The sequence below is a fragment of the Akebia trifoliata genome, chromosome 8, assembly GCF_017979445.1.
Source record: "Akebia trifoliata isolate Shusen 1 chromosome 8, ASM1797944v1, whole genome shotgun sequence".
Classification (NCBI taxonomy): Eukaryota; Viridiplantae; Streptophyta; class Magnoliopsida; order Ranunculales; family Lardizabalaceae; genus Akebia; species Akebia trifoliata.
Window position 1 is genome coordinate 6,154,897 of NC_141382.1, and position 15,316 is coordinate 6,170,212.

The following is a 15,316-nucleotide window of genomic DNA, read 5'->3' on the forward strand; positions in this document are numbered from 1 at the left end:
TTGACCTGAATTAACGATTTAATTTAATAGAACAGATTTTTCACTTTCAGGTCAACTTTTCACGAGGGTAGGAATGTCACAATGAAATTAATATTTTTTGAGGATGGTACCCACAGTATGGAAAATCATTGCATGGATATATTGTTTAACATGATTTTCATGTGGGCCTTCCAAGCGGAAATACAAATAGAGTAAGTACCGACTAAGCTCGATATATTCCAAGCCCAGATTTGGAATGTTTGGTTGGCAGCTGGTGTAAAATGTCCGCTGAATCTTTCAAATGAACACTGATATATTGTGGGCCCTAAGATAGAATGGAATGCTAGAAAGTATGTGTGGCTTTCTCCAAATAGTTGGGTCATGGCTTAGACGATGAAACAACAAAGCCTAATCAAACTATTTGGAGCTCGTTAATGAACCAGTTCTGCCATTCCCTCCATCTAGGATGATGATGATGAGACGATTATATGCCTCTCTGGATATAAGATACAAGTCAATGTGCAATGATGCATTACCGAGACCATGTAAAATTTCCTGCTTCACCTTGCTGGCAGCAATTCCGCTAACGCTCAGTGACCTTTGAAGAACAAGCTCATAAACATCAAGCACTGATTTGAGGTAAGGCATTGGCAAGTTTCCCTGATCCATACAATAACTTTAGTTGAAAAATACAAGCACATTTGACTTTGCAAGCATCAGTGGATCTGGAGGCAAATTCAGTGGTTACCTTAGGAGAATGAGAAAGAACAGTTGTCTGTAAACAATTTATTGCAGCGAGTGCAACCTCTTTACTACCATTTAAAATGCTATTTCTAACAAAAAGAAGCAACGACTCCCATCCTGTAGAATGAAAATTCTAGTGATATTATTGGGAATTCAGAGCAGCATGAAAACAACATAAATACAAAAGAGGCCCGTGTTAAAGGCACCCCGATTCTTAGTAAGGGCACCCTTTTAACTTATTTGCATGATTTGAGCACCCCGCTTTTTTCTTCTCTTTTTTATGTCGACATTGAGCAAGCAATGTTGGCATGAACATCTCAACATAGGCCAAAAAATCTTCTGGAGGCATGTCGACATAGGTGGGGTGCTCTAATCATTGTAAACCTTAAGTTTTCAATAGTTAGTGGGTGCCCTTATTAATATGGTGGGTGCTGTTAAACGCAGCCTACAAAAGAATGAATGAAGCTAAAAAATGGACCTACCTGTCCAGAAATTGCTTAAACTTCTAAGTAAAGGAAAAAATGAACGCAGAAGGCGTGTAATTCCCCCTAAGACCAGTACAAGTGTCTCATCCCACTGCTTTTGGGCTGTGTTACGACTATAATTCAAGAAATGCTAATATAAGCGACTTATCAGGATAAACACAAAACTACAAAATTGAGGAATTTGTACATCATCTACCTATGATGTATGAGCATGTGAACCGCTTTTCCCCCTCGCATTCCGAGTTCTTTACCATGCCATTCATCAGTAGAGGAATGTGCTGCCTGTAAAAATGATTAACAAACTTATCAAGAAAGTCAGCAGAAGGCTCATAGGACATTCTACAGACATTTATACTTACCATGTGTGAAACACCATCTAATGTGGGGAAAACATAATTCCAAAGGCAATCCTCCCACATGCTTCGTGAAAGTTTCTGGCCATGACTTCCCAGAGTTTGGAAAAGTGTCCTAATTGCCGAGTTTCTTACCTGAAATGTAATATTGATTCAACAGGACAATTCTTTATGTCGGAAATTGGGTAGAAAGAGATCTATTACCCAATAGTTGTAAGAACCAAAATCCCATACAATTGTAAGTAGGGAGGGATAGGAATTTTAAAACAAAAAAGATGAATCAACATCCTTTAACTTATAATGATGTATCACACCCTCCCTTCATAAAAGAACATCAAGGCACACCAGCACTCAGAGAGGATATTAGAGGAAAATATTTTTTGTTTTCATTTTATATGTTAAAATGACTAAGAGTAGATTGAAAATAAAAATAGAAATGTTAACTGCTTCACCCTTTAACAAAACCAGATCCATCTCACTGATGTGAATGATATAAATAAGAGAGTGGGTTACTTTAGCTTGAACATGAGGTACAATTAGTGTTTTCCATTTCACCACCTTCCAGTACTTATAAATTAAAATGAAGTTCGACATCAAATTTTACTACACAAAACAACAAGGAGGAATTGCGTGCTATACAATTGTGGAGGAGGTCGCGAACTAAATTAAAGGAAAGACATAATATCCCATAAGCACTCCTCAACTTTACCCACCCAACAATTATTTCATATGTCACATCCTTACCAATTTTCCCAACTCTAGGGATAACTAAAACTAAAAAATGGAAGATGTCTCTTCAAGGTATTTTTGTTTGTCAATCTCAAATAGTTACTTATCTTTAAGGATCTATTGTTTGTCATCATTGCCAAGATTTAAAATCACATTTCGAGGCAATCCTTCAGTTAGGAGAAAAACTGAAATGGACTCGATCAAAACATTTCGAGACAATCTGAACATTCAATGTCTTAGGGTCAATGTTTCATAATTGTCTCGGCCAAAACTGGAATATCACACTGAAACATTCCGAAATGGTACATGGTTCATTGGTTTGAATACGAATTCACAACTTGCCACTCTAGAAAAAATCTGATTTGTAACAGTAGGCAGAGATAATTTGTTTCTTGGTTCACTATTTCGTTGGCTGAAACCCAATCACAATCCAGCGAACTGGAATTTTTGGGTTCACAAATTGGTTAGTATGGATTCACTGTATTCCACAAATACAGTACGAATCGTACCGCAAACTGGTTAGGTTCGTACCGGTTTATATTGGTAAGTATGTTCTGATATTAAACTTGCAGTGATCAAGACATCCCTTGGCAATAACATAAAAATTTAGCCATAAGCTACAGACACTACCATGCTATTTGGCTCAGATACCTTGAATAGATTGAAGAAATTCAGTATGAAGATGTTCCTTCCATTTATGGATCAACATGCATACTTATGCAATATGTATTGATACATACGATATTGACCATTTGTCAGAGAAGACATGAACAAATATCAGGTATCAGAAGATGGCATCATACCTCTGGTCTCGGATCCGCTCCAAGTTTTTGAAGTAAAGAGAAAACTGAAAACAACAATTTCTCATAATCAATCGTTTTCACCAATGGAACACTATCATGAACTTTTTGGTCAGTTTGGATTGTCTCTTGCATCTTTTCACCTTTCTGCTTCAGAATAGATTGTACATCAGGTGTCACTCCTGTGTTCATGATTATGTAATTCTATTAACTAACTTACCCATACAAGTATAAACTAAGAAATACTTCATAAAAATAGAAGTCATACAACAGCCATAAGAACCTGTTTCCTTTCCCTCTGAAAGCCCATAACTGAGGCCCTTGGCAATAAAATCAGTTGCAGTCCAAAGGAGACCTATTGCTGTCAAGCTTATATTTAACTCTGTTTTCTGTGAACTGTATGCTCCTGTAACCTCTATACATCTGCAAGTTTTGGTTGAAAATGGTCTGAATATAGCTAATAGTCATTATGCATTAATAGCCATTTTTCTAGCAAAACAGCATTCTTTAAATTACATATTTTCATCTTATACTTAAAAAAGAAAACTCGAAGGTGAATACAGGTGGACCAGTAACCAGATATTATAGAAAAGAATGAGAAAGTTAAACAAGAGATGAAAGATCACTAACTTGAAGCGAATGTGAAGTAGATTTAATTTTCTCACCATATGGCACATTTTCTACGAGATAAAATGAACCAGTAAACTAAAGTATTGTATATCATACTCAGGCAAAAATGTTAGTTATAGACCCTAGTTGATAAGTAGTGAAACACATAATACACTGGTCCAATTCAAAGATTTAAAATAGTTCATTATTGGACCTAGCCGAATAATTGCATTATCCACATTCTCAAATTGTTGAAAAATGGTATCTTTTATGATATAAAAAGTTACAAATATTAGCTTTCCTCATTTTTTGGTTCTTTGTTTTATTTTTTAATTTTTGCCTATTATCCAACAGAACTTTGAATGAAAATCCTGAAATACTAGCTGAAACTTTACCCATCCCAAATTTTTTCACATCTGTACTAATCAATTACGGTCTAAATTAATAAAATAAGGAGCCTGGAAGTAATAAAGTATTAGGTCTAGATAAAAAAACAGCTAGGGTAATAATCCAAAGAGAAGAAATGAGAGTCATTCAGGGGAAAAAAAAAAAAAGAGCTGCAAAGCCTGAAGTATAAGTTGATCAAAAAATAACAAGAATAAGTCATCATACATATTAAGGCACTGTGCAGGTACAGTTGAGAGCCCATCATTCATGATAACACGTACGCTCTGCAAAAATGAAATAAAATCATTAATCCGAATCCCAAAAGAAGAAATTGAAAGTGCAGGATTGACTCTGAGGCATCTAGCATTTAATATTCCACTGGCACTACGAGACCAAGTTCATAGTTTTTTTTTGACAAAAAATAAAAAGATAGAGTGAACAATTTGGTTCTTATTGTAAAGGCTCTATAGCTAAACCCATTGACGGGGAGGTGAAATTTCAGCTTCAGAATCTCAGTTAGCTGAATCTCCTGATCCACGTATTTCTTAGAAGATATTTCGTATATGAGAAACGTCCACCATTTGCTACTCCTTTGTAATTTTTCCTCGGTTGCATGGCGTGTACTAAAACTCTAAAAGAGATGATTGATCTCTTATCTGATTGGTTTTGTTAAGCCTTCACTCCAAGAAGCCCCATTATGTGGATACTATTCCCCATTGAGACCTGTTGGGTCATCTGAAAGGAAAGTAGTCGTCGTACTTTTGAAGATAAGGTGTAGGTCATGGGCCTAACTTCCATTGAGATCAAAGTTTTAGTTATTATGATCTTCATCTTTCAGAGTTCAAAAGGCCTCCTTCATGAATTTGTATTTAGGTGAGAGGAGATTGTTTAGGAAGATGCCTATAATTTGTACAACAGTGATAGTTTGTCAGTAAGGTTTCCCCCCCTACATGAATGTTTGGCTCACAAATTGGTGCCTCAAAAATCAGCTCGTGATTTCATAACAATCGTAGGCTAGACTGAATGCTTTTCACTATAGGCCTGTTAGTGAAGCGCATTATGAAGAAACACTTATGACAACAATGATTTTAATGGGCGTTCACCATATGGTGGATGGCAGTCATGGAGTTGGGGAGCTCCAAAAAGTATGTCAGTGGCAAGATTTAACTTCCCAAAAAGCGGTATACAATGGGTGACTAACATTCAAGTTAAATATATATAGTTTGTATAGTTGCAACTGGTTAAGCATACAATGGGAAAGTGAATGTATCGTACTTCGCAGTTCAACTTTGTTTAGCGCCATATCTTCCATACAGGCATCTGTCTTGATAGAGTACACATTTCAGCCTGTCTCACACCCTCATATAGGCCATCAACTTGAACGAAAGTGCTTCTCACTGGTGCCATCACAGTCTTTGTTGTACATGCCCAAACCATCTCAATCAATTTTCAATTTTTTTTTTCTACCATTGGGGGTATTCCTAGTACATTTTTTCAGCTTTTAGAAGCATAACATCTCTCAATTGGACTCCAAAATCTAGGGTAGAATTTCTGACAACAGGGGCTGTAGCAGTTGTTTGAACAGTCCCAATGAATTTTAGGGAATATTTTGTAATTTTTATAGAGATATTCTATTGCCACGCCAGTTATCACTTGGAGCACCCCAAATATATGATATTATTGAAGAATTAACACACGTCTTTGGGTGCTCTAAGTAAAAGTTGATGTGGCAATAGAAGCTCTCTCTTTATATTATAGTGAAACTTCAGTTCAGTTAGTAAAATATCACATTTAGTTCAAACTTGAAATAGATAAGAATGTCAAGTGTATTCTTCAAATTTTTATGATGTTTCTATAAAAAGAACAATCCACAATATAAAAGAACTGATTTTAAATGACAAGAAACACACTGATTCCAAAACTAAATTCCAATGGATATTAACAAAATAAGCAAAATACTATTACATTCTATTGAAGGCAGACTAATCTTTTTACCTGGAACCCCAACGAGATAAGATCCTTCTCTGCAGCATCGGCAACAGACCTGAAAAACAAAAAGAGAGGAGAAAAAAAACACGTTAGAGGTGACCCAGTGAATAAAGCCCATCCAGAAAGCAATAGGAGTAAACAACACAAAAGAAACAAACAAATAAGGAAGGACAAAACAAACCTCAACATTTCAAGAATATCCAGCCAGCTATAACACAACTTCTCCCCATGTCTCTGAGAGGAAATTTTAAGGAGAAAAAAGAGAACAGATAAGACTAAAATTTACTATAAATTAAAGATAAGTTAAACATACTTTGTCCTTAATTAGTTACCTCTAAAACATGAAGCAGAATTTTCAATGATCCAGCTCGAACATCAAAGTTTTGAGTAGAAACGTAGAGGACCCTTAATGGCGATATGACAGCACATTCAAACGGTCTTGATTCTATATCTGTGGTTTCCATCTGAAGCAGGAAAAAGTCAATGCTGACCAGTATCACAACCCTAGCTTCAATAGAATATGGGACTTGTGACCAAAAAAGATAATAGTTCTCACTTCCTGATATGCAAGCTGGTTGCCAGATAGAGTAACACCCTCAAATTGGTCAGAACCTAAGACAGCACAAATTGATTGATCTAAGGCCTCAAGTGCCATATTTCGTAAATGTTGGCTTGAATTATCTGCAAGCTGCAAAATGTTCTTGCACATGTTAAAAAGGATGTAATTGTGAAAGTTAGAATTTAACCAAATGAAAATCATATGTATTATCACCTCAAGAAGATGCCCAACAACTTGATCCCACAATGGCTCCACTCCTGATAATATAGTAAATAAATTCAGCACAAAGTGGATGATGGAATCAAAGTCCAATCTGGAACAGTATTCACGTATCCTGGTTTCATGAAATTTGAAAGATACAATATGTAAATCATGATTGAAAATATTCTAATTCTGAGCCAGGAAAGTATATCTGCAACACTATATAGCCCAAGAATCAGAATAAAAGAGGATGATGAAGCACTATTGAAAGGACTTCAACATGCTTATGAAGAAATCTATCAACAATTATCTCACTATGATTATTAAACAAGAATCTTTTTCTGTTTTACAGAAGGAACAAGGATGATAAGCTCCATTATTCCCACTTTGCCCTACCAAAACGAAGGAACTTGCAGATTGAATGATTGAAAATGGGCAAGGTAGACTAAAAGGACTTACATTGAGTTATTGATAACAGATTCATGAGGATACTTGCATGAAAGGAGATAATGTTTTAGACAGAATTGAATGACATAATGGATGCATTCAGCTGACCCCAGATATAAGAGCTACAATACACAACCATATAAGATAAAGATATGAATGTCCACGGCCTTTTGTTACATACTGACACAGCTACGTAATCATGTTATCCAAGCACATAAAGGTCAGAAGCAAAATGCTCTTTTAGCTACATAGATTTACCACTTCCCCTATAAACCGACACTTGATCATCTAATACCTGGCTCATAAAATTCCACCTCTTTTTTCTAAAACTTCCATGTCATTCAGTTGTTTGCCCTTTTAGGAGCTTTTGCATCTATAATTTGTTCATTTTGACATACTGTGTATTTTATGGGCTAATACTATTATGTTCATAGATATTAATTTATTTTTAATTAACAAACTAGCAATACTTTAGAGTATAAATGATTATTTTATTTGTTACCCGAAATGTATGTAGGAATAAATATTTGAAGAAAAAATAAGGTCTGGATGGGATTTACAGGTTTGAGAGATTCTATATTCCGAAAATTCCAAAAAATTTGACACATTTTGGGGAAAAAAATGCAATTTACATCAGAAAAATTAAAATTCTGGTTGAAATACACTCTTCATCAAAAAAATTGTGAAATTGATAGTGATTTTGATAGAAATATGCAGGAAAGAAATGTAGGTGGCCTTGAAACTGGTACTTAGGGAAAAGGAAGTGTCTCACAAAATTTTCAGAAAATTATATAAACTTAATACCTTGGTTACTATTAGTCATAGACTTATAGTTACTTTAATGATTAGCAGCAATATTTAACATTTTCACAAAAATTACTTATAGTTTCCTAATGACAACTCATACTCAGTTTATTCCTAAACTCTAAATGCCTAATACAGATAATATGAAAAGATATTTCACCAAAACAAGCTACAATATGCTCCTAAAGTTATATCTCACCCAGGGCCACATTTAATCTCCTTCCAAGTCATCAAACAAACTATCGCTACCATGTTGCCCTGAGTAAAACAAAATCCAACCAAATAGATCCTTGACACAGAGAAGAAATGAAGGAAACCATGCAAATATGTAAAGATAAAAGGGATTATGTCCTCTGATTTCTTGAGAGAACCACAAAAACAAATGGAGAAACAGCATGCAGTAGACAGTTTTAACAAGAAGATATTTAACAAGCCCAGCACTCAATTTTTTTTAACTGTTTCTTCTTCTTTAGTGGGTGGGTGGATTGGGAAGGGGAGTGAAGAATACAGAACAATGCAAGCATCACACTTACAAGATTGCTTTTTAGATGCAGAGAAAATATCCAGAACTACCACACTTAAGCTAACAAGATTGCTTTTACAAGAAGTGCAAATATCAAGAACTATTGTTCGTATTAAACCACTTGTAAGAAAAATAAGCATCAGTATACCACCTTACAGACAAGAATGCAATCATGATACCAGAAAAAATTATATGTGCTTCACAAACATATGAAAAGTCAAAATTTGAGTACGTACTGTGCAGATTATTTACAAGTATTGATATCATTCTTTCCACTGAAAAACCAATGCTTCCAATGTGCTGACTGGAAGTCTGTCCAAAACCACTTGAATTGCCAGGCATGCATTGATTTGATAACTGACGTAGAGCAGAAAGAAGTGATCTAACTGAAGATATGTTCATCAGCGCGGAGCTCTCAAACAGCTTCTCAAACAAAGAAAAATAATGTGTTAGAACATGTTCCTAAAGACATCTGTACACCAGGAAGTCTGCAAGTTTCTTCACTCACCTGAGAATTCAATGAAGAGAGGATGTGGAAATCACTATATTGGCCAGACGATTCTCTTGTGAGCTTTGGAACAGCAGTAGAGACCTCCTATAGACATATAAATGTAGACATAAGCATTGTGATAAAACTAATCACTATGCAAATTGGATCAACACTTCTATGATTAAGAGCACAATTATGCATACATAACATTATAATGGGATCTTCCTGAAGCTCATATGAGTAATCAACTAAACCTTAACTAAGATTCTCATAATTCATACATAATAAACGACCATGACAAGAACGACCATGACAAGACACTCATAATTCATCAAATTAATAAACAACCAAATGGAGTGTGAGAAAGGAATATCAATAGCATTCCACTACACGTTGGTGTGGGTATTTGAGAACCTGCCAGCTGGACACAACAAACTTATACATGGATTGAGATCATGTCACTTTAACTACATATCCCTTAATATGTAAAGAGATGCTTAAATGAATTGAGCTATTAAATACCGCCTCCATGGATACATTATACTTTTATTTTTTATAATTATATATTTTTTTAGGTTTTAAATATGCATAATAATTACTAAAACATCAATTGTATGTGTGTGCCTACATGCTTAGAACACATCAAAATAACATGATATATAGGTATAGGTATCTAGTTAGTGATAATTTACTTATCCTAATGAAGGAATATTAATTATTATTTATAATTTTTTTCTTTTTATAATGACTTCTGAAAAATAAGAAACTAAATATTCTTTGAAATGAACATTGATTTCCACAGAAATACATACAAAAAGAATTTGTTGGTGGAATTTCGTATTAAGCAAATGGAAAGGTATTGGTATTTTTTTGTTGTTGGAAATATGTCAAAATCTAATGCCATGCTTCAACCAAAAGGAATTGGTCTCTTAGGCATCATGGGAAGATCCCATTAACCTCCTCATAATACCACTAAAGCGCCATAATGCAACCATAATTTTAAAATGGAAAGAGTAATAATACAAATCAATTTTTCTACTAGGAAATACATTTTTCCCCACAGAATTTGAGTATCTCATAACAGATAAGCACTACATAAAAATATTTGTGTTTTCCATTAGAACCTGTGTAGTAGCATGTGGTGAATGGATTGCTCGATCAAGAGATGCTAGTGTTTCCAACACCTAAAAATAATCACAGAAACAATTAATACACGGAAACACTGTCTGCTTCATAATAAATATGGGGAAAACACCACATCTGTGTACCAAAATCCATGATGGGCCCAACACATTATGTAATCGATGAGCTATGTTGAAGAGGGTCCTCAAGGCCTGTATTATAAAAAACAATTCAAATCAGTAATAAATATGAAACTTATCAGAACCACAGTGATATGAGATGGGTAGCTATATGTACTAAAAGAGTAACAAAATAGGCTCTTCGAGAATCTATGGAAAAAAGGCATACACATGGAAACTTGGTAGTGGAATGACAAGGTCCAGAAAGTCATAAGGAAAAAAAAAAATTATAGGCCTTACAAGTCTTGGAAAATAAAAACAAAAACAGAATAAAAAACATAGAAAGATGCAAAATGCTAAAAAAAGAGTAAAAAGTGGCGGGGGGAGGAGTGAAGCTAAGCATAAGGCATATGATGATCAAGTTAATAAGTTGGGTCTTCCATAAGGCATATGAGAGAGAGAGAAAGTGAAACATAAGGCATATGATGATCAATATAATAAGTTGGGTCTTGCAGAGGGAGAAGACTTAAATCATGTTAGATGCATTAAGGGTGAAGTTGAAAGAGTCTTGGTAAAAGAAGAAAAATTTAGGGAAAAGTGGACAGGTTATTTCTAGAAATTATTAGATAAAGACCACACAGGAGGCTTAAGCGTGGGAGACCCATGGAGATCAAAGAGCATACGTACTATCTTAGAATTGGTGTATTGGAAATGAAAACATATCAAGTGAAGGTGAAGGCACATAATGCTTTATGATGGAATTCCAATAGAAGTATAGAATTGCATAGTCATGCGCGACAAAGACCAATAACATTATCTGTTAAAAGGAATGTGCAAGTTGAAAGTTCTAAAAGTGAAGTAGGCAAACAAAAGGAGACATGGATCAATGTTGTGAGTAAATGTGAACACACATGAATTAACATGAGACATTGCTTTAGACAGCATTGGATGGAGGAACATGATTTAGTCAGCTGACACAAATCTTTTGTGATGAGGCTTCAATGATGAATTAGATTCAATGACATAGTGGGCGACTACTAGTTTAGGGATAAAACTGGTTAATGTACAATAATTAGAAGAAAATATTCGGAAAATATATATCATGAATGTAGAGTCGAACTCAATACCTGTACATTCTTTGGGGTAAGGATGACGCTATCACGCTGATCAACTAAAGGTTCAACACGCTTTGATCCAGGAGATTGTAAAGCAGTGCTGAAAATTCAGATAATAAGCTAATAACTCACTGATCAACTATTTAAAATCTTGAGTAAAAAGAAAGCCACTATAATAATGTAGCATAAAAAAAGACTAAGCTAGAAAGATGAAGTACCATAAGAAACAAATGATAAAGTATTAAAGGTAAAAGACATACCCTGGACCTAATAATTAAGTATATAAAGGAATACATTGTGATGATCATAATGTCATCATCGGAGTTATCTCAACTATTTGGGGTAAGATCTAATAATTTCTCTCCTCTGGATCCAGCTTTCATCTAAGTTCACCTCAAGCATTACAGATTGTGGATATCACCAATACTATTTCTAACGGAAAGTTCAACTATGGGGAATGCTAATGTCCAAGACTTCAGTGGTACATTAGCAACCTCTACGACTATCTTTTTTCCATAAATAATCCTATTGATATTGTCTAAGAGCAGAAGCAAGGATTTTGTTGTCCTTGATCAATGGCAGTTTAGTAAATAATTTTTTAAGAGTTTGTGATATTTGTTAAAATTTCATTGCATAATGACAACAAAATCCTAGCCTTTTGGCACTAAAAGACAATAGGAATGCTTTATAGGGATATTACGAAAGAACGATGGTGGAGGTGCTAATGTCCCATCGAAGTCTTGGACATTGGCATATCCCTTAATTACTTATCCTCAAACTTAAATAAAGCTTTGTGTAAGCATAACTTCCAATAGATGTGTTAGTGCTCTAAAACAATACAGAATATTTGGAATCATAGATTTCCATCAGAGGACTCTCTCACGGAAGAACTTAAATTTGATGGATGACTGAGGCACATGTTTGCAAGATGTGAGAAGTTGTCAATAAATCATTGATGGTCTCGTACATTTGGCCTACATTACCCAGATCCTCAATCAACAACTGTAACTGTGTCCAACATATCACACTTCAGGGCAAGATGCAGTACTCATGCTTTGCCCCTGCCATATCAGGGTAAAATAGCATGTGGCAATCATTCATGCAGTAATGCTTAGGCAGCATATATTGTTAAGCAATCATCAGTAGAAACAACTTCACTGGATTTTATGACTTCACAAAAGAAAGTGGGGCCAAAGACATTATTAGCAAATAATGAAGATCATCAATAAAAGCCAACATCAAGCAGCTATTTTGTTCATTGATGAGTATCCACATTGCAACTCCTATGGGATCTTATTCAGAAAGCAACAATGTACTCAACATTGATTGTGATTAACCCCTTGCTCAATGGCAATTTTGGACCGATAAGCGGTTAATGCCCTAGGTTGTGAGTTCGATACTCAGTATAAGCATTAATTCCTCAGAGGCCACCCACGGGGGCGCACCCTCACTTACCTGGTGCGTGTGATGTGCGGGAGTTGCACGTGCCCCGAGACTAGTCCTTGGACAAGACCATGGTCTATGGACTGGGCAAAGCCCAGATACGGGCCCGGTTCATTGTCTACAGGGATACCCGGTTATAAAAAATAAAAATAAAAACATTGTTTGTGATTAAGGCATTAAATTTTGATTTCATTGTCTACTTCGTTCAGCATGAAATTTGATCAGTGTGGAAATAAATACAATTTCCATGAGAATCATGGCAATGTTGTGGAATAATTGAGAAGCTTTTCATCGAAACTGCAAGCAATGGTAGAACAGACATGAAAACACACTCATAAGTCATCAAACAACAATAAACCATAAGGAGTGGAAATGGAGATCAATAGGAGCAGCAACCTATAGCACTTCACCCCCTACATGTAAACGGAAATAATAATTTCACATTTACTATATAGACCTTCACATTCAAAAAATTCCTATGATCAAACTATTAAGGGTGTGTTCGATTGAATGGATTTTCATTTTCCATGGAAAATGAAATCTACCTATGGAGAGAAAACCAGAAAAAAATATAAAAGGGGGAGAGAGAGAGAGAGAGAGGGGGGGGGGGGGGTCGCCGGCGGCGATGGTGGCAGCTGTGGTGGAGATGGTGATGGTGGCGGTGTGGGAAGAAGAAGGGGAAAGAGATCAGGGTTTAAAATTTGGGGGTGGAAATCCATTTTCCACAGAAAAATCCAATCAAACACGTGGAAAATACCATTTTCCAGGCACAATCAAACACACCCTCAGTGCTTTATTAACACGTTATTATATATATATATATATATTTTAGGTATCTATGAATAGATTATTCATAAATCCAAATAATTGGAACATGGCGACTGTATGAAGATTATTTTGTGAAGGTGCTATGCTTAGAATAAATCAAAAGAAGATTATAGATAGATATCCAACTAATAATAAATCATTTCTACCAATAAATGAATAGTATTTGTAATTTACAAGACTTCTCTACTAATATATTTTCGTCGAATTTCACTGTTCATCAAAATATTTCTACTAAAACCTTGCATTTTTACCTAAACCTAGATTATTTTAGACAAAATTTACTGCTCACCGAAATATTTCTTGAAATGAATAGTGATTTCCCCCGAAATGCATACAAAATGAAAGAGTTGATTAAATTTTGTGTCCAGACTTGTGGAAATGAAAATATTTTGGTGCATTTCATGGAAATATGTCAGCATTTATTACCATGATTGTGACCATATTACAAATAATATTTGATACTCAACACCCCAGGGTTGTCTACCCATGGGATTCTGGTAACTGTCGACTAGATAAGAAACCAGTCAGTCAGAACAGTAAATTCAAAATGTGTAAGTTGACTTCATAATGCAGCTCACTTTAAAGTCAGTGATTGTTCATAACACAAACTGGTTTTAAAAGTCAACTTGATCTACTAACTACTCTCCACTAACCTGCCTGCCTCTAGAAAACGGCTATGATGATGATGAATGAAATATGCCTAGATCTGAATAATCCTCGATGACAGCTAGATGGATGCAGCTTTTAAAGAAACAAGGTAAGGAACTAGAAATCATTGTAAGTAGAGAACAAACTCAATTTGGACAAATATGGGGAGCCAGCAAACTGGGCCTAAATCTGTGAGAACACCAATAGTAGAAAATCTGTGTAACTTATATACATTAATTCACTCACAGAAACTAACAATTAATCTCATAAACAGTTGATCAAGTACCTCCTTTTTTCAGCTTCATTTGGCATAGCAATTGTAAATTTGCAGAGGGATGCAAGAAAAGAGTTCAAAGGTTCCACGGCACGAAGAACACCACATGCCTGCGAAATAATCACATAAATCATCATCTATCACAAGAAAAATAACAAAGCTAATGATTTGAATGTCATAAGAGCTTAAACTGGATATAATCACAATAAAGATAGACCACAAGCATTACTTCCAACAGGACTACTTTGTGAGAAACTGATATAATAACATAAAAGGTGAACCATATCTATTAGCTGTACCAAACTATGCTAAATTATGATTACCTGGGTGAATGCCTGATATCCTTTCAATATCTCCAATACGATAGCCTCCCCTTGTGACCTTCCATAATAGAAAGTTTTAGTACAAATTAAATTATATAATTCTATCTCACCATATGGGAGACTATCTGCCTAGCTCAACATACCTAGTCAAAATCAGGGACAAAGCTTCGAGGATGGTCAACCACATTGAATCAACCATAGATATGCAGAGAACCACAGTCTGCCCAGTAAACTTTGCGGGTGGGTCAATATCACATCTAGGGGATTCCAGCTGTGTACACCAGCAGAAAATAAATTTAAAAAAAGAATAAGAAAATTATAGTGCCGTGTGTTATCTTATGTCAA

The 15,316-nt window shown here is 35.2% G+C and overlaps 1 protein-coding gene across 1 annotated transcript in view; it reads right to left on the minus strand.

Moving 5' to 3' along the window:
* Positions 1–15,316, minus strand: part of LOC147395737 (ARM repeat superfamily protein) — a 40,767-nt gene that overhangs the window by 4,944 nt on the left and 20,507 nt on the right. Inside the window, exons 16-36 of the mRNA XM_086450703.1 lie at positions 15,115–15,242; positions 14,972–15,029; positions 14,661–14,758; positions 11,468–11,555; positions 10,368–10,433; positions 10,224–10,283; positions 9,118–9,204; positions 8,846–9,032; positions 6,848–6,891; positions 6,632–6,763; positions 6,408–6,539; positions 6,257–6,309; positions 6,082–6,130; positions 4,312–4,370; positions 3,374–3,513; positions 3,094–3,272; positions 1,568–1,696; positions 1,405–1,490; positions 1,206–1,321; positions 728–840; positions 516–639 (exon numbers count right to left, since the gene is read on the minus strand). Coding sequence (XP_086306829.1) covers positions 516–639; positions 728–840; positions 1,206–1,321; positions 1,405–1,490; positions 1,568–1,696; positions 3,094–3,272; positions 3,374–3,513; positions 4,312–4,370; positions 6,082–6,130; positions 6,257–6,309; positions 6,408–6,539; positions 6,632–6,763; positions 6,848–6,891; positions 8,846–9,032; positions 9,118–9,204; positions 10,224–10,283; positions 10,368–10,433; positions 11,468–11,555; positions 14,661–14,758; positions 14,972–15,029; positions 15,115–15,242 — 2,128 coding nt within the window. The remainder of the gene's footprint in view (positions 1–515; positions 640–727; positions 841–1,205; positions 1,322–1,404; positions 1,491–1,567; positions 1,697–3,093; positions 3,273–3,373; positions 3,514–4,311; positions 4,371–6,081; positions 6,131–6,256; positions 6,310–6,407; positions 6,540–6,631; positions 6,764–6,847; positions 6,892–8,845; positions 9,033–9,117; positions 9,205–10,223; positions 10,284–10,367; positions 10,434–11,467; positions 11,556–14,660; positions 14,759–14,971; positions 15,030–15,114; positions 15,243–15,316) is intronic.